This window comes from Coloeus monedula (assembly GCF_965178545.1).
Source record: "Coloeus monedula genome assembly, chromosome: W".
Taxonomy (NCBI): Eukaryota; Metazoa; Chordata; class Aves; order Passeriformes; family Corvidae; genus Coloeus; species Coloeus monedula.
Window position 1 is genome coordinate 15378841 of NC_138821.1, and position 18379 is coordinate 15397219.

An 18379-nucleotide genomic window follows, 5' to 3' on the forward strand; every position below is an offset into this window, starting at 1 on the left:
CCCTGATGGGCGGGGGGGGGGGGGGGGGGGGGGGGGGGGGAGTTAGCCATTGTCTCTTACAACAGACTCCAGGTTTGTTGCATCATGTGCAGTCCTGTGGTGCAAGGCTTCCCAGGGTTGAGGGTTCCACAGCTGGGCCGGTTTGTGTAAGGGAGGATGGGTGTTCACTGCCTCTAACCAGAGGTTGCACCATGTACCCGAAACCTCCTCCCCTCTGCCTCATTTTGGGAGGAGGCTGTGTAAACCTGGCTTCTGTGGGCTGTGGTCTCCCCCACCCCAAACCCAGACAGGGAAGTGTCTCTGTTTCGTTTGGCTCTCTTGTGGATGCATTCCTTTCCCTCAGCCTTGTTTGTTTCTCCCTGGGCCTGAGATGACTGAAGAATGGGTTTCTCTTTATCTCATATCAGCAGTTTGACTTACAGTCCAAAGTTCTTCAAGGAGGTTTCTGTGGTTGTAGCTTCTTTATACAGTTTGTGCTATACTGAGCAAAACTTTATATCAATGTTTGAGGCATGAACTATTTCAGTCTCTGACAGCTTGGAAATTCATCTTTGCACATACAAAGGGACAGCCAAGTGTTGAATTGACTACTTATCAGTTCAGTAACACAGAATTGATGTCTAAATTTCAAAAGATTAGGACAAAGTAGTATATTCAATTCTTAATATTTCTGTTTCCTTTTGTCCTCCCAGGTGCATATTGCATAAACTCACTTTTCTTATTTCAGATGTGGTCCAGTACTTATTATGAATGGATGATGTAAGTTTTAAATCAGCTCTTGCCTTTGCCCAGGCCTCTGGCAGCAAGCGGTAGCTGAATTGAGGTGGCCAGCACCCCAAGGATCCACTCTTATTTGCAAGTTCTTTAATAATGGTTGATTCGATCTATTATAAAATGAATTATTCATTAATAGAAAAAACTTACAGACATAAGACTTAAAACAGACTATTACTACACAGGGATAAAACAAAAAGACAATTACTAGTATTATACACATGGAGTTAAAGGTACCATTAAAATTACAACTAGCTAAGAAATAGTATAATTTAGGATTCAATGTTTCTTGCCATCCAGTTCTTGATGGGGTACATATTGAAGTCCTTTCCCTCAATTTCTGGAAAAGTAACCTCAAAACTGCATCCAGCTTTGGGGAGAAATCTTCTCACATGTTCCAGAAGAGTGTGTAAGAGACTTCTGCTCTATGATAATTTGTGTGGGCTTTTATAGACATAAGAACCATGTCTTTTGGTCACCGATGTTTATTTTTCTTTATCTCTTTCCACATCTGCTCTCATACCAGGATGTGTACTTGGGGCTTGGTCTCAGACTTTCAGGAGCCTGGAGGTGACCTCCTGCTGAGCTCTCTGACCTCCTGCTGGGCTCTTTGGCTCCTCGCTGGGCTATTAGTCTGGCCTATGTTATCTCTTCCAAAAGCCCCAGCCATGAGAGAAGGGGGGACATCCTGCCAGAATACTGTATCCAATTACATGCAGTCAGGTTCATCTGAGTTGTTCTACTGGATCTCTTTGAATTGCCTGTTGTCTTGGTTTAAAACACAAATGTCTGCCAAGGAAGGCAGGAACCCTCCTGGAACGGAAAGACAACCCCTCCCTCCAAACTATTGTAACTTCAAAACTGTAGTGATAAGGAGCAGCGAGGAGTCCCCAGGCAGGTGCAAAGGAGGAACCTTATTTGCAAAAAACCCAGCCTTTTTATGCCATTAGTTGGTTGTCAGTTTACATAGTTTTAAGGCACAACAAACCCAATTTAACCAACCACCATACACCATGGTGCGGGCACGAGGCATTCATGCAGCATGCCTCACTTCCTCTATCCTAGCTGGGTCATTCTCCCACAGTCCATTTCTACTTAGGCTAAGTAACAGGCCGGAGCCATGATTTTACCAGGCCTTCCCTTTACAAAGCTTTACCTATCAGTCAAACAAAATTATGGGGCTTCCAGGCAAAAAATATAGGAAAAGGAATAACAGACCTTTACTAGAAAATATATATATGTAACAAGGCAGGAGAAACAACAAAACAAAAACAGAAGTTTCCCACCTGCTAAGCACTGTTTCCCCGTGGGTGTAGTTATGACCACAACTGGAAGGGGGTGCTGGTGGCTCCGGCAAGGTGAAGAAGGTGCAGTAGCTCACTTACAGCTGGCAGGGGGCACTCCAATGAGAGCTCGGAACCTCCCCAGTGTGAAAAATGATGTTCACTCTCCTGTTAGGATTTAAAAGTTTAATAAAGGACAATAGGGGACAAAGACAATAAAGCAAAATCCACAGCGTTGGGTGCTTTGGCACTCAGCCAAGAGCACACCTGTTTTTGCGGAGACACTCTTTACATACCTGTCCTAGTGCATCAGCCTAATGCGTATTCATAATCAATTATGCATATTCAAACTTTTCCCCAAACTAGTTTACGTGTTCCAGGAACTGTTTAGCATGGCTCCTCCTTGGATCCGCCTTTTTAGAGCATGTGCATTTCTTGGCTGTGGTTTTAGTCAGTTTTTATTATCACCTCCAGATTGGGCTTTGGTCCATGGTTTCTGCAGACAGTAGTTGCCAATAGTTGGCATGTCAGTAGCAAGGGTCTTCATCACACGTTCATTGGATGTTATCCAACCAAGCAGACAGTTCAATTACCACAAGCATAACTATATTAGCTGTTTCACTATTATGTCTAAGCTTAGTTAATGACAGACATAAAGGCATTAGTTATTGTTACAAAACTACATCTTTAAAACAAAGCTACTTTAACATTATATAGCATCTATTTTAACATTTGCAGAAAGCCAATATTATAATATGTATCGACCACAATCCCCCCTCTTTTATTTTTATAAATCATTTGGCTTGAGCAATAATTATCATTTTCTAACTTCCATCATTTGCACATTTTTTTCACAAATCAATTTTGCTTCTTCAAAGGGGTCTTCCATATTATTTTGTTTCTTTAACACCATCATCTTTTGTGCCGTTCCAGATGTAGCCAATTTAGGATCCATAGGCATTGTTGCCACTTGCATACCTTGGACTACGCTGTGATTAGCCGAATAAAACAGAGGATCAAGCAAGAAAGAAATATCAAACCAGCTGTAGCACATAAAAGGAAGAAGCCTAGCTTCTTCCACCATTGTATTCCCAATATGTTATCCCACCAACTAGCTTTTAACATTGATTCCCATTTTTGGATCGGTACATGGGCTATTTTTCTGATATCCTTGGCTATATCTAGGACGGCATCCCCATTGTCATCTATTTTCAAACAACAATCTGTGTAGTGGCCAGTGAGCCTATGGTACACGGGACAAAGAGAGTCCACTGGTGAGACAGTCCCTAGTATCAGAGAACCTCCCCAGGTTAGGGTGAGAAAAGAAGCTTCCCCCAGGATGCTTTGCCCTGCTATGTTAATGTACCCCAGTTCTGCTTTCCTATTGGCCAATTCACCTCCCTGCCTCTTGTTACCTTATATGTTTCTGCCCTAGAAGGTTCTCCACTCCAAGTTCCCCCATTGGCCCTTGCCCCATCGCCACTCCCCCAGAGTTTCCCTATTGTCTCCCTTACCCTAGTCCCGCCTGTGTACCACCCCTGTGCCCTCAGATCGTTGGTCCCTGATGCTTGATCCACTCCCGTACTTAAACTTGGACCCTCCTGTGTTCTTTGTCTTCATCCCTGGAACCCTTCACACTCGTGGCTGCATTAAACTCCTCCCGTGGAACTCTATACGAGGACCTTTCCTGCCTCTTTGCTGTCGACCTATTATAAGGAGCTATCCGTGTGTGTGTGCGTGTACATGTGTGTGAGTGTGTGGTCATCCTGCCAGAGTGGCTTAGCTTTGGAGGTGCTTTTAGGAAGGTCGCGACACCTCATTATCCAGCACAGCTAAGCTGCTGGGGATCGCGACAAGTGGTGCCCGAACAGGGACTTCTTCAGAGCAGTCCCTGAAAGCGTCTCCAGCGGCTTTTCGCCTGTGGACGTTAAGCCTCTTTTATCACAGCCACTTTCCCAGAGAAAGCTCTGAGTTTTATCAGGGTGATCCGAGGGGCAGCCGACCATCTTCTCGGGAAAGAGAAGACTGGTCGAGGAATCGATGGACCATCCCGAGAATTTCAGTTGACCCTTTGGTGAGTATTTTGGGTCACTTTTTATCCTTTTTGTTATCCTCTTTTATCTCAGGTGTTGGGAAGAGCGCAGAGATGGGGGCTTTGCCCCACTCCCAGTGGGAAGCCTTTTTCCAAGTTGTGAGAGCCCTTGTTCAGGGGAATTTTCATTTTTCAAAGGAAGATTTAATGTTAATTGGTTGTTTAAGCATTTTAGGGGAGATGTAAAGTGTCTTGTTCGTTGGTTGTTTGTGTTGGGAAAAATTTATTCATTTTACAGGCTAGTTAGAAAGCTGTTGAGGGTGTTGGGGATCAGTCGGGGAAAAACCCTTTCACTGCTTTCCTCTCCTAGTTTCCCTGAACCTCCTTCCCTGCCTCAGGAGAGATCGGGAGACAGATCCCACCCAAGGGCACAGGGTTGCTGCCGTCTCCCTGACCTCTCCCGGTCTCCTCTGTCCCCTTCCCAGGACAGTACTGGCCAGGCTGTCCCGGGCTCTTCCCTAACCCTCCTACCTATGCTTGCATACCTAGTTCTGTCACCCCCGGTTATCTCCCAAGATGGTGCCAGCAGCGTGGCCAGCCCCACCATCTTGTCTTCTCCCTCTCCAAGTTTTCCCGCCCTCACCCCAGCCAGACAAAATGGCGCCAGCCACGTGGCAGTGGCCATTTCACAAACTCGTGACCCCCCCTCCCCCCTTCTCCTCACTCCCATCGATGGGCATGTCTGCATCAGGCCCCTCCCTGTCCATCAGGAATCCCCTTTCAACCACAGACCTCACCTCTCCTTCCTGTGTTCCCACCCCCTCCATCAGTGGCTCCGCCCTTGCGAACCAACCTGCTTCAGGTTCCCACGCCACCGGGACTGGAAGTGAGGGCTCCAGTTTGCCGAAAGCCTCGCATCCCAGCTAGGCACTCTGCCTCCTCTTCGGGGGAGGAAAGCAGTGACTCCTCAGATTCCAACACTGGGTCTGGGGATCACTGGACTATGGTGAGGAAGTGGGATACCAGGGACGGTAACTGGGAGCTGGCAGATAAGATAAGGCAGTCCCAGTTATTTATAAGAGGGGCAAGAGAAATCCTCACTGGGAAGCCATCCCTTACCAACAGTTAAAAGAGCTGTGCAAGACCAGTAAAGAATATGGCTGGGGGTCGCCATACCTTAAAAATCTGCTCCAGGTTACCTTCTCCGTGCATACCCTAGTACCCCACAACATTAAAAACATCATATCGTGCCTCCTCTCTCCCGCAGAATATATGCTTTGGGGGAAAACTTGGAAGAAACAGTTAAAGGGGCTCATACAGTCTTACAGAGGAGATGGTGCTAGAGCTCATTTAAACATTGAGCGCCTAAGCGGAGAAGGTAACTTTGAGCACCCACAAGACCAAGCCCAAGACCTCCCCAAGGCTGTCCTTAGGGACATTAAAAAAGCAGCAGAGGGAGCGCTGCTTCAAACACCTGATGATGCCACTCCCACCCTGAACTTTTCAGATGTTAGACAAGGCACAGAGGAGTCTTTTATTAAATTTATTGACTGTCTAAAGGGTTCAATTGAGAGGCAGGTCAAGAAGGCCAAGGCCCGCAGGGAACTGCTGCAAAACTTGGCTATGGCAAATCTGAATACAGAGTGTAAGAAGATTTTAAGGGCCCTCCCTCTTGACCCTGAGCCTATAATAGACCAGATGATTGAGGCCTGTGCCAAGTTAACATCTACTGAACACACCATTGCAATGGCGGTCTCAAAAGGGGTGGCTGAAGCCTTGGTGGCATCATCCAAGGAAGAACAAAGATGCTTTAATTGTGGGGAGTTTGGACACTTTATTAAGGACTGCCAGGAACATCATGTGGCCAAGGACTTTCACCGACCTGTGGGGTACCCACCATCAGACTGCCTGACTTGTCAACATCACCATCAGCGCCACTCGGGAAACGGCCAGCAGAGCGCGGGATGGCCCCGCGCTACAACACCAAATGCCAAGCCGTCCTGCCCTGCCCTGCCTGCTGTCCTGGAGTCTCGGAGACAATTCCCAATTACACCTATGCGGACCAGGAGCTCTGGGTCTCCGAGGCATTCCAACAGATCCAGGTGGGAACCCAACAGCAACTGGTGAGTGCCCTTTCTATTCAGTTTGATGATGAGGGCATGTACAAAATCGCCACAGGACAATTTGGGCTCCCGGATGGCCCAAGAGACATTTTAATTACAGGTGATAGGCTTTATGGGCCGGACGAACTTTATGTTATTCCGGAAGTCCAAACCATCAGCCCTCAAGACGAAATTTTTCTAACTGTTTCATGCAATGACCCCCCTTGGTTTTTATATCAAGGGATGGCCATTGCCCAATTCTTCCTCCTGCCACATCATAGAGACTGTGTCCCGGAGAACCCGATGGCATGCTGGGCTGAGGTTGTAGGCCCAGATAGACCTATGGTAACGCTGTGGTGGAGTTCAGTGGAGAGTTTGCCGCGTTATTCCAAAAGCGTCCCTGGCAAAGGTTGCTCCAGCGGTGCCATGTAGCACACTAGCAGGCTAACTTCCTCATCCGTGCAGCTGGAGGCACGGAAACACACACACACTCAAGCTGAATAGCTCAGCATTCCCAGAGACAAAGTCAGGAGGGGTCTCCGTAAAGCATTCCATGGACGAAGGTTTATTGCAGCTGTGCCGTTAAGGAAAACCAGTGACGAAAGACCCGGGAACAATGCCGGGTCCGGGGTTTTATACGGGGGCAGGGTAGAGCATCAGGGACCAATGATCTGAGGGCATAGGGGCAGTACAAAGGCGGGACTAGGGAATGGGAGCCAATGGGGAGAAGGGAGGGGCAGAGTGGGCAGCGAGCCAACCAGACAGACCAAATCTGCATAGAACCACAAAACCTGATGGAAGAGGCTTTTCCTTTCTCATCCTGAGTTAGGGGGTGATCTTAAACTTCAGAGTTGGCCCACCAATGGGCCTCTCCTGCTTCAGAGTTCTTTGGCCCCTCGGCCATCACAGCCACTGGCTCAGCGGCCACAACACTATGGTAGAGCATGGCCTGCTCAATAGAGGTAACAAGCTTTATCTTCCAGGGATGGCAGACACCGGAGCGGATGTCACCATCATCACCGTCTCCGAGTGGCCACGGGACTGGGAACTGACTCCAGCCAACGGAGTCGTCTCGGGTATTGGAAGTGCTGCAGCCTCCATGCACAGCAAAGATAACATCATCGTGGAAGGACCCAAGGGCCAAACTGCCACCATCAGACCCTTCATGGTCAGGTTGGGTATCACTCTGTGGGGCAGGGACCTTTTATCCCTATGGGGGACTTGACTAGAAAACCCATCGCCACCTCGGGATTTTTAGTTGGGGCCACTGTAGAGCGCGCCACCCCACCGCTGACATGGAAGACCAATAGTCTGGTGTGGATTGACCAGTGGTCCCTTTCAGCTGAAAAGCTGTGTGCTCTAGAGTCCCTCGTGGAGGAGCAGCTTTCCAAGGGCCATATACTACCCACCAATAGCCCTTGGAACTCCCCTGTCTTTGTACTCAAGAAACCTGTCAAGGACAGGTGGAGGCTCCTCCACGACCTCAGGAAGATCAATGAGGTCATTGAGGACATGGGTCCCCTGCAGCCAGGCCTGCCCTCACCCTCCATGCTGCCGCGCGAATGGAGACTCGCAGTCATAGATATCAAGGACTGCTTTTTTAGCATCCCCCTCCATCCTCGAGATGCACCCCAGTTTGCCTTCTCAGTCCCATCCCTAAACAAGCAGGCCCCCCTAAAAAGGCACCACTGGTGAGTCCTCCCTCAGGGGATGAAGAACTCATCATCTATCTGCCAGTGGTACATGGCCCACATCCTCTCACCTATAAGAAAGACTTTTCCAGAAGCCATCATCCTGCACTACATGGACGACATCTTAATTTGTTCCTGGGACCAGTTCTATTTGGACATTGTTTTAACAAAGATTATAAGAGCCATCGAAGATGCCGGATTTGAAATCCGCGAGGACAAGATCCAGCGAACCTGCCCCTGGACCTACCTGGGACTCCGGATCGGTGAGCGGACCATCATACCCCAGCAGCTCACCATCAGAGATAACCCGAGGACCCTCTACTACCTCCACCAGCTCTGCGGGTTCATCAACTGGGTGCGTCCCCTGCTGGGAATTAAGATGGAAGACCTCGCGCCGCTCTTCAATCTCTTCCGAGGTAGCGAGGACCTCGATTCGCCCCGTACCATCACCCTTCACCATCATGAAGGTCCAGGAGGTATTGTCCTCCCAGCAAGTGCACAGGACTGACCCCACTCTCACGTTCCAGCTTGTCGTCCTGGGTAAGTCACCCAGATTCCACGCACTAATTTTTCAGTGGGGCTCCGCACTGAAGGACCCACTCCTCATTATTGAGTGGGTGTTCCTTCATAATCAACCAATCAAGACTATCACCATGCCACAAGAGCTGATGGCCCAACTTATCATCAGGGCCAGGGCATGCCTCCACACCCTTGCGGGGTGTGATTTCACATGCATTTACCTTCCATTGACCACTGGAGTTCTGGACCATTTGCTCCTGAACAACGAGCACCTCCAGTTCGCCCTTGACAGCTACACAGGCCAAATTTCCATCCACAAACCCAGCCATAAGCTGTTTAATTCGACTTTCCATTTGGCCCCAAAATCACTCCAAAGTCAAACACCTCTAAAGGCCCTGACCATTTTTACTGACTGCTCAGGGGATCCCATAAATCAGTCATAACTTGGAGGGATCCAAAGACGCAGAAGCGGGAGTCTGATGTCCAGATTGTTGAGGGATCCCCACAGATTGCAGAGCTAGCAGCTGTCGTCAGGGCTTTTGAGAGATTCAAAGAACTGATTAATTTGGTCACCGATTCAGCATATGTAGCCGGTATAGTTGCTAGGGGCGAACATTCTTTGCTAAAAGAGGTGAGCAATCCAAATTTACACAGGTTGCTTTCAAAGTTAATCTACCTCCTCTCCCACCAAAAGGAAATGTTCCATATAATGCATGTGAGGTTACACACCGACCTTCCGGGGCCAATTGTGGAGGGTAATAGAAAAGCCAATGCCCTAGCCATGCCTGTGCAGACTGCTAACATACCTGACATCTTTGCACAAGCCAAAATGAGCCACAGCTTTTCCCATCAGAATGTGTCTGCCTTGGTCCGCATATTCCATCTACTGCGTGACCAGGCGAGGGCGATAGTGGCAACCTGCCGTCGTTAGGTTCCAGGGTTAAACCCCGAAGACTCAACAGCTGCCAGTTGTGGCAGACCGATGTCACCCACTACCTGGCTTTCGGCAGACTTAAATATATTCACGTGTCCATAGACACGTTTTCAGGAGCAGTGTTTGCTTGGGCTCACCTGGAAGAGAAAGTCGAAGATGCCATCAGGCACTTCCTCCTGGTGTTTGCCACCTTAGGCGTCCTGGAACAAATTAAAACTGACAACGGCCCTGCTTACACCTCCCTCAAACTTAGAGATTTCTTTAATCAGTGGGAGGTTAAGCATGGCAGCGGCATACCCCACTCTCCCATCGTACAGTCGATTGTTGAGAGGGCCCACGGTACCATTAAGCAAGTCCTCGATCAGCAGCGAGGAGGGACAGAGACCAGTTCTCCCATTGAGAGGCTCTGTAAAGCCCTTTTCACAATAAATTTCCTGAACTGCTCATTCACGGAACCAACTCCCCTGTATTCCGGCACTTCTCAGATTTGGCCTGAGCTAAGCTCAATGAGAAGCTGCCAGTGTTGATCAAGGATCCAGAAAGTCAACAAATAGTGGGCCCTTTCCCTTTAATAACCTGGGGGAGGGGATAGGCCTGTGTATCAACACCGTCAGGCCCGAGGTGGCTTCCAGGCAAGAACATCAAGCCTTACATCAGCCCAGCAAACACTGCTCCCGAAGACACAGCCGTGCCTGAAGCTGACGCAGAACAACCAAAAGACCAAAGAAGTGCAGCCTGGAGATGGAGATGACGTAGATCTCCACTGCAGACACCAACTTGCCATCCCACAACCAGAGCTGCGACTGGATAAGTTTTACACTGTTGATGTCTTCCCAAATCTTACCCCCTTTTTTTTCTCCACGTTATCCATTCCCTTTTCCCCCAGCTTCTTAGTTAATAAAGAAAGGGAAATGCAAAGAGGGAGGGAATGGAAGGCCCCCCTGAAATTGCAATTTTTTAACTTTGTTTAAAACTCCAGCCGAAGCACCTGCCAGCCAACACTCCATCATGAGACCCAGAACTTGTCACGCTGCTTTCTTCTGGATGCTCCTGACATCATTGGCAGTGGATGCTTGGACTGTGCCACAGAAAATCTTGCCACCCACAGCGAGAGCATCCATGCCAGCATCCAGAGGAAAAATCCCCTGAAGGATTTGAGGACTTGTTGGGACGTTGGGTTGTGGGTGTTTCTCATTGTTTTTTTTTGTTTTGTGAATATTTGGTTGTTTGGAACGTTTGGTTCTGGGATCCCTAGGGGAGGCCTTTTTAATTAATAAAGAAAGGGCAGTTGTGGTGGCCAGTGAGCCTATGGTACACGGGACAAAGAGAGTCCACTGGTGAGACAGTCCCTAGTATCAGAGAACCTCCCCAGGTTAGGGTGAGAAAAGAAGCTTCCCCCAGGATGCTTTGCCCTGCTATGTTAATGTACCCCAGTTCTGCTTTCCTATTGGCCCATTCACCTCCCTGCCTCTTGTTACCTTATATGTTTCTGCCCTAGAAGGTTCTCCACTCCAAGTTCCCCCATTGGCCCTTGCCCCATCGCCACTCCCCCAGAGTTTCCCTATTGTCTCCCTTACCCTAGTCCCGCCTGTGTACCACCCCTGTGCCCTCAGATCGTTGGTCCCTGATGCTTGATCCACTCCCGTACTTAAACTTGGACCCTCCCGTGTTCTTTGTCTTCATCCCTGGAACCCTTCACACTCGTGGCTGCATTAAACTCCTCCCGTGGAACTCTATACGAGGACCCTTCCTGCCTCTTTGCCGTCGACTTATTCTAAGGAGCTATCCGTGTGTGTGTGCATGTGTGTGAGTGTGTGGTCATCCTGCCGGAGCGGCTTAGCTTTAGAGATGCTTTTAGGAAGGTCACGACACCTCATTATCCAGCACAGCTAAGCCGCTGGGGATCGCGACAAATCTGATATATTAAATTTTCCACAGACACCCCCTTCTCCTGCTAATAAATAGTCTAAAGCCAACCTGTTCTGATACACTGCAGCTCTGGTTTGGCTTTGTTGACTTGATATTAATTCCAATGCAGTTTTGTTCGTTATTATCTCCACAACTGCTTGGAGTCTTATAATACTATTCAGCATATAAATTGGGGTTCGATATCCCCAACTCCCATCTTGTGCCCAGGTGGCTGGCCTATGTGTTTCCAGTATGCGTTCAGCGGGCCATTCCTCATCTCCCCATTTTTTAAATCCCCCAATCAATTCCCTTTTATTTCTTTTTAAGTCCTCATAAACTGGTACTCGTAATTGATCTCCATCTGATCCTGGTAAAAGGAAAAATCCTGGCTGTATGATCCCCACAGCACAACTCTCTTTCCACCGGGAGGGGAGTTTTGGGTACGCTCTTTTTCCACATATCCAAAATAAGGCATCTGGTGCTTTCCAATAATCATTTTTCTGTTGATTTATATTCTCCCAAAATTTTGATATTTCTGGGATCCCAAAATAAGGATTCTTGCCTGTATCATTGCATTGAAAAAGTCTGGTTTTGTCATTATACTTGCAATTTTTCCCTTTTGGTTTTCTCTGGGCCCAATACAGAGTTGGTTCCTCTGGGATACACCATGTAAAAGTTCCATTACTAGCTTTATATGTCTTACAGGGAGTATTTCCTACTTCGCTAAGAAAATTCTTTCCAGTGCGGCAGAGACGTTCTTCTCCTATCACTGTTGAACTTAAAATCCACCCTTCTGGTTGGTTTTCCCCTCTTATATTTGTCCAGTTCCACTTAAGGAGTTCAACCGGGCCTAAGCTACTGCCTTTGCATGGCCATTCCTCTGTCATTAAGGCCCCTCCACAGATCCAACAGCTGGTTATGTTTAGTTCCTTACTGATTCTTTCCCCCAATTCCACAAACAGGTTTATCCCAAATCTCGAGATATTTATTTCCTTTTCTAATTGCTGTCTAAGTTTTGTATACAAATCTTGACGTGGGGTTGACACAGAGTTAGATTGCTGTGCTGGTGTCATGGGTTAGCAAGCATAGTCCCGGAAGTGATTCTCTTGCAAAGACGTGCTTACAGCTTCCTCTATGACCTGACAGAACCAATCAATTGGCTAGTTTGAATATTGGCAACTTTTTAAGCCACTTAAAAAGCTTGACACACCTCCATGATCCACATTTAAGAACGATCAAACCCTGGGAAATCTCTCTCTTGCTTCCGGCCTTTGGACAGGCAACTGGGGGGCCCGCGCTGCCCAGCGGGTCTGGGCCAGGCCCTGCTCGGCCTGGGTCAGGCCAGAAGACAGCCATCCTGGAGCCGTGCGGCCCTGTTCCACCCACAGCCCTGCTCCATGCAGGCGGCACGGCCCAGATCCCCCCCCAGTGCGGCTGAAGATTCATCTGAGGCTGCTGCCTGGCAAAGATCATGTGACCAACAGCGATAAGCGAACTCCAGCTGTGGGGCTGGGTGAGATTAACCCTTTTAGTGCTATAAGTTTCCTCCAGAACAGATGAAGCCTGCAGACATCAATCCTCTCCCGAGTCAGAGGAGGAGGAAAGGTGGAGGCAAGTGAAGGAAACAATGTCAGCTGTGTCTTGGCGAAAGGAAGCCTGGCGCAGGGACTGTGCGGCCCAGGCCACGTGCACTGAGCGCTCTGCGAGCAGCAGCGAGGCAGTTCCTGCGTGCGGGAGGAGCCAAGCGAGCCGCAGTGTCGGTGGCGGAGCGAGGCGCAGCGGGAGCGGCGGGACCCGGTGGTGCCTGCCCGGTCCCGCGCAGCGCGTGGTGGAGCGAGCCCCGTGAACACCTGGCCGAGTGGGGTGGCGCGCGGGCAGCGGCTGGCGGCGGTGGCGGTAGAACGGAGCCGCGCCCAGCCGAAAGGCGCGCTGGAGCGGAGCGCGGGGGAGTCGTCGCTCGGGGGCCCGGCCGAGATGTGGGTACAGCGCCAGGCATCGGCAGCGAAGCTGCGACCAGAGGAGGCGACGCACGGAGAACTGAGCGACGCGGCCCGGCCCGGCCCGCGCAGCCCCGAACGCGACGCCGGGAAGAGCGCGCAGGCACGAGCAGCCCCGACAATTCCAACACGAGAGCGACCGAAAGAGAGAGCAAAGACGCAGAGAGACAGAAAACAGCAGCCACTCAGAAAAAGGAAAAGATCATAGTAACTAAGATCTTAGGGATAGTAAAATGGTATAATGTTAAGCAAAATTATGGTTTTATAACAAGGTGTGACAACCAGCAAGACATATTCGTGCATAGAACTGCTATTAAAAAGAATAACCCTGAAAAATGCATCCCAAGCTTGGGAGATGGAGAAGTCGTGGAATTCAAAATTATACGAGGTAGAAAAGGGTTACAAGCATCGCAGGTCACTGGGCCTGATGGTGTTCCTGTAAAAGGCAGTATATATGCAAAAAATCGTAGTCATGTTAGACAATATGTCCATTGTAAGCCCCCCCTACAGTCTCCCTTTCCTAATCCCACCTTTCCCTTTTACCCTATGTCCTATTACCCCCAGTGTATTCCTAATCGGTTTTTTTATCCATGGTTTCCCTCACAAAACCATGCTTTTGAGAATTGTTTTCCCAGAAATCCCTTTCCAATGCCGAGTGGGGGATGAAAAGGGGGAGGGAAGAAGTTAAACCCTCTCCTGCCTCAGTTTCCCCACAAAGCATGCTCAGAGAGTCCTGTCTCCCTTCTGTCAGCCCTAAGATGTTCCACAGAATCTGTTTGGACATTTAAAGACTCAGGAGGGTGGCTTGTTTTGTTTTGAAACTGTTCTTGTTATGTTTATCCAGTTGTTTTCATTCTCCTTTTATTAAAATAAAACGGGTGAGGTGTTGGGGTCCCTCCCCTGCCATGTAGCCCTGGGAGAGGGGCCCTGAGGGGACAGACACGGGGTTTCCCTGCCCCTGCTCAGCCTCGTTCCCATTGGTTGGTTTGTGTTCCCTGCGGGGGCAGAAGGACCCTTGGTCCGGTGACTGGAACAGTTCCTCGGCAGAGCCCCGGCCATGCGGCTGGAGAAATAAACATCTCTGAAACAGCTATCAAGAATCTGTCTGTCCATATATATTTCCTTTCCACGGGACTCCTGGTTTGATATATGCATGTTGCAGTATCCCCACTGCAACACGCAGCAGTCCTCCCAAAACTGCTGTAACATGAGTTCCTCCCATGGGCAAACAGTCCTCCCAAAACTGCTGTGGCGTGGGTCACTCTTCCCCCAGGTAGAACCCTCCAAGGACAGGCTGCTCCAGCTTGGAAGCAGGGGCCCCCTCTCTCCAACAGGTCTTCCACTGGATCACAGCCTCCTCCAGGTATCCACCCGCTGTGGCATGAGCACCTCCCCCACGGGCTGTGGGTGGATCTCTGCATCCCCTGTGGACCTCCATGGGCTGCAGGGGGACAACCTGCTTCACCATGGTCTTCACCATGGCCTGCAAAGGCATCTCAGCTCTGGTGCCTGGTGCACCTCCTCCCCCTCCTTCTCCACTGGCCTTGGAGTCTCCATGTTGTTTCCCTCACATGTTCTCACCTCCTCCTCTTCTCTAGCTGGAATTAACTGTGCCCCCACTTTGTTTTGGTTTTCTCCTTAAATATGTTATCACAGAGGTCTTACCATCATCCCTAATTGGCCCAGGCTTGGCCAGCAGCATGTCCATCTTCAGAGCCATCAGGGATTGGCTCTGCCAGACATGGTAGAAGGTTCTAGCAGATACTCACAGAAGCCACTTCTGTGGTCCCCCGCTACCAAAAACCAGGCCATGCAAACCCAACACAATCTCTCATTTATTGTCCTTCCCTTTCTGACAGGGGAAAGGGGCGTGGCTTATTTGGCATTTATTTCCCCATTGGTTGTCAAAACCAACACATTTATTGGCGCCCAATGTACGGCATGAGAGATAAGTTAAAATAACAATTTTGGCTGAAGCATTTGTACAGAACTCCCTGGTCAACATGTTGATCAGTCTGTTCATGGGAGTGTGGCACCTAACTTTGTATATGTGTCTGTATATGTGGAACTATTTGCCCACTATGGTGCTCTTTTTCAAATCAGGGAGAGGAATCAAGATTGTTTTGTTGATGCTGATGCCTCGAGGTGGCCACCTAAACACATTTTGTGATATCAGTTTATAGAATGATAACATCAAAGGCAATGAAGATCATTTGGGAGGTGTATTCATTGTTGTTTGCCCGTCCTGGTCTGGGCTGCTACTTCTGGGGGTTTGTAGTGTGTTGACCTTGGCTGGGTGCCAGGTGCTCACCAAGCCCCTCTATCATTCCCCTTCCCAGCCAGACAGGGGACAGAAAATAAGATGGAGAACAACTAGTAGGTTGAGATAAGGCAGTTTACTAAAGCAAAAAATGAAAAGCAAAAGTTTGTGTGCATATAAAGGGAAAAGTTCATCTCTACTTCCCATCAGCAAGCAATGTTCAGCCACTTCCCAGGAAGTTGGGATTCAGCATGCGTAGCAGCTGCTCCAGAAGGCAAACATAGAAAAACAAATGCCCCCCATTCCTCCTCCCTCCCTCCCTTAGCTTTTATATCTGAGCTGACATCATATGGTATGGTATATCCCTTTGGTTAATTTGGGTCAGCTGGCCTGGTTGTGTCCCCTCCCAGGATCTTTCCCACTCCCAGCCCCTTGATGCGGGGGGGAGATGTTGATAGACAGCGCTGATGCTGCACCAGTGCTGCTCAGCAGTAGCCAAATCACTGGTGTGTTATCCTAATCACTCTGGGATCTTGGAGGTCATCACAAATCGGTCCAAAGGTGAAAATTTTGTGCTATCATCAGAAGAGGAAGAAGAGTGGGTGGCATGTGCTTAGGAGGCCCCACCATAAAATTTGTGGGGGTGGCTGGACTGATGGCAGAAGGTAAATTGGCAGCTCAGAGGAAAACCCATCTCGTCTGCTGAATTGTGGCAAGACATCACTGCCCAGATAGAGACGTTGACCGTGAAAGTATGTCATGTAGATGCACGTGTACCTAAGAGTCAGGCTAACAAGGAACATCACAACAACAGTAAAGTAGATCAAGCTGTCATGATTAAAGTATTTCAAGTAGATCTGGACTGGCAACACAAGGGTGAATTATTTATGGCTCAATGGGTCCATATCACCTCCCGTCATCAGGGAAGAGATGCAACATACAGATGGGCTTGTGATCAAGGGGTGGACTCAACCGTGGATGCTATTTCCCAGGTTATCCATAACTGTGAGATGTGTGCTGTGATTAAGCAGGCCAAGATGGCAAACCCTCTGTGGTATGGGGGACAATGGTCAAAATATAAATATGGGGTGGCCTAGCAGATTGATTACATCACAATCCCACAAACCTGCCAAGGCAAGCACTATGTGTTGACAATTGTGGAGACAATCACTAGATTGCTGGAGACACACCCTGTGCCTCAGGCCACTGCCCAGAATAGGATCTTTGGCATCGAAAGGCACGTCCTGTGGCAACATGGCACCCCAGACAGAATTGAGTCCAACAATGAGACTCATTTCAAAAATAGCCTCATAGACACCTTGCCCAGAGAGCATGGGATTGAGTGGGTGTATCATATTCCCTATCATGCACCAGCCTCTGGGAAAGTTGAATGGTACAATGGATTGTTAAAAACCACATTGAAAACAATGGGCAGTGGGATCTTTAAACATTAGGATTTGCATTTAGCAAAGGCCACCTGGTTGATTAACACTGGAAGCTCTACCAATGGAGCTGGCTCTGCTCAGTCAGATGTACCATAAATGGAGATAAAGTCCCTGTGGTGCATAGGAGAAATATGTTAGGAAAGACAGTTTGGATCAGTCCTGCCTCAAGCAAAGACAAAATCATCTGTGGGATTCTTTTTGCTCAAGGATCTAGGAGCACTTGGTTGGTAATGCAGAGGGATGGGGAAACATGTGGAAGATGTGTACCTCAGAGGGATTTGGTTTTGGGTGAGAACCATCTGTAATGTTTGTGTGGAAAACCATGCTATGAAAAATCAGTGTCCATAAAGGAGACAGAGTCCTACAACTTTATTCAAATAAAGGGAGAGAGTGTCCACTGAAGCATACCCCGTGGGGTTTCTCTCTCAAGGTTTCAGAGGACATAGCCTCCTTTTATCCTAAACTGCCTCCTTTTAAACTCCCGGCCATATGTTGCCCTCTTCTTTTCCCCATTGGCTGAGGTACTAGGAAGGTACAGCCTTCCTGAACCGCCTACCACATATTCCCCCTTTAATGTGTCATTTTACCCCAAAGTTCAGAAGTTCAGGCTATCTGGGTTCTGCAATAGACTTTGTGTGGACCCATTTGTCTATTACCCTAAAGTTCAGGAGTCAAACTCTCTGGGGTTTGTAACAAACTTGTGGCTTGAGGTTGGTAGAGACATTAAGACCCATTTCAAAGACATTAACACCCATACTGAAACACAGGACTCCTTTAACATAAGTACCTTAATATACAAGCACCTTAGTATAAAGTATAGATTAAGTGTTAGTTGCTATGCTTAACTGAAACTGCTTCTACAGAACAAGCTGCTTTTGCAAGACAAGAAGCCTAGCCCTGGAAGGGGCTATGATGATAAGAGAATACTAGATGCTATGCCTAACTCTAACTGCTCTTGGAAAAGACAAATCCGAGTGGACTAAGATAATAAGAGAAAGGAATTCGAGCTAATGTGTATGACTAACCGCTTTTCTAGGGTTTAGCCCCTGTGGGCTAAATGATAAGAAGGAAGAGGCATGCTAACCACTGTAAGCAAGGGAAGCTAGTTTTAATGGAAAGCTGTCACAAAGGGTAGAAAAATGCAATTTTTATATGTAATAGAGAATAAGAACATAATCAATACACAATTCTAGATGAAGTATAACTAACAAAGTGTGCAATAGTAAAATTAAGTGTTTATTAGCAAAATAGGTGTGTGATGAATGTATTAGATAAGAATAGCATGTCGTGTTTGTAACCCTAAGAGCAGGAAACCACAAGTTACGTAAGACCCCAACCCCTAAGACTGTAACTTTTAGATAAATGAACAAAAAGGGTGGATGCCGAACTTGTAAACGTATAAATAACCTCTGTAAGATGAACATGGCGGACATG

General features: G+C 48.3%; 1 protein-coding gene across 8 annotated transcripts in view; it reads right to left on the minus strand.

Moving 5' to 3' along the window:
• LOC309584648 (creatine kinase S-type, mitochondrial) overlaps nt 1-18379 on the minus strand; it is a 166162-nt gene that overhangs the window by 58642 nt on the left and 89141 nt on the right. For 3 of the 8 annotated variants that reach the window (XM_082300802.1, XM_082300801.1, XM_082300800.1), the window contains exon 10: nt 2061-2225. The exons of 3 other annotated variants lie outside the window; for them this stretch is intronic. In XM_082300802.1, coding sequence (XP_082156928.1) covers nt 2091-2225 — 135 coding nt within the window. In that variant the 3' untranslated portion in view covers nt 2061-2090. Of the gene's footprint in view, nt 1-60; nt 2226-18379 lie in introns of all 8 variants that reach the window. 2 more of the 8 variants (XR_014227253.1, XR_014227254.1) reach the window with 2 other exon arrangements.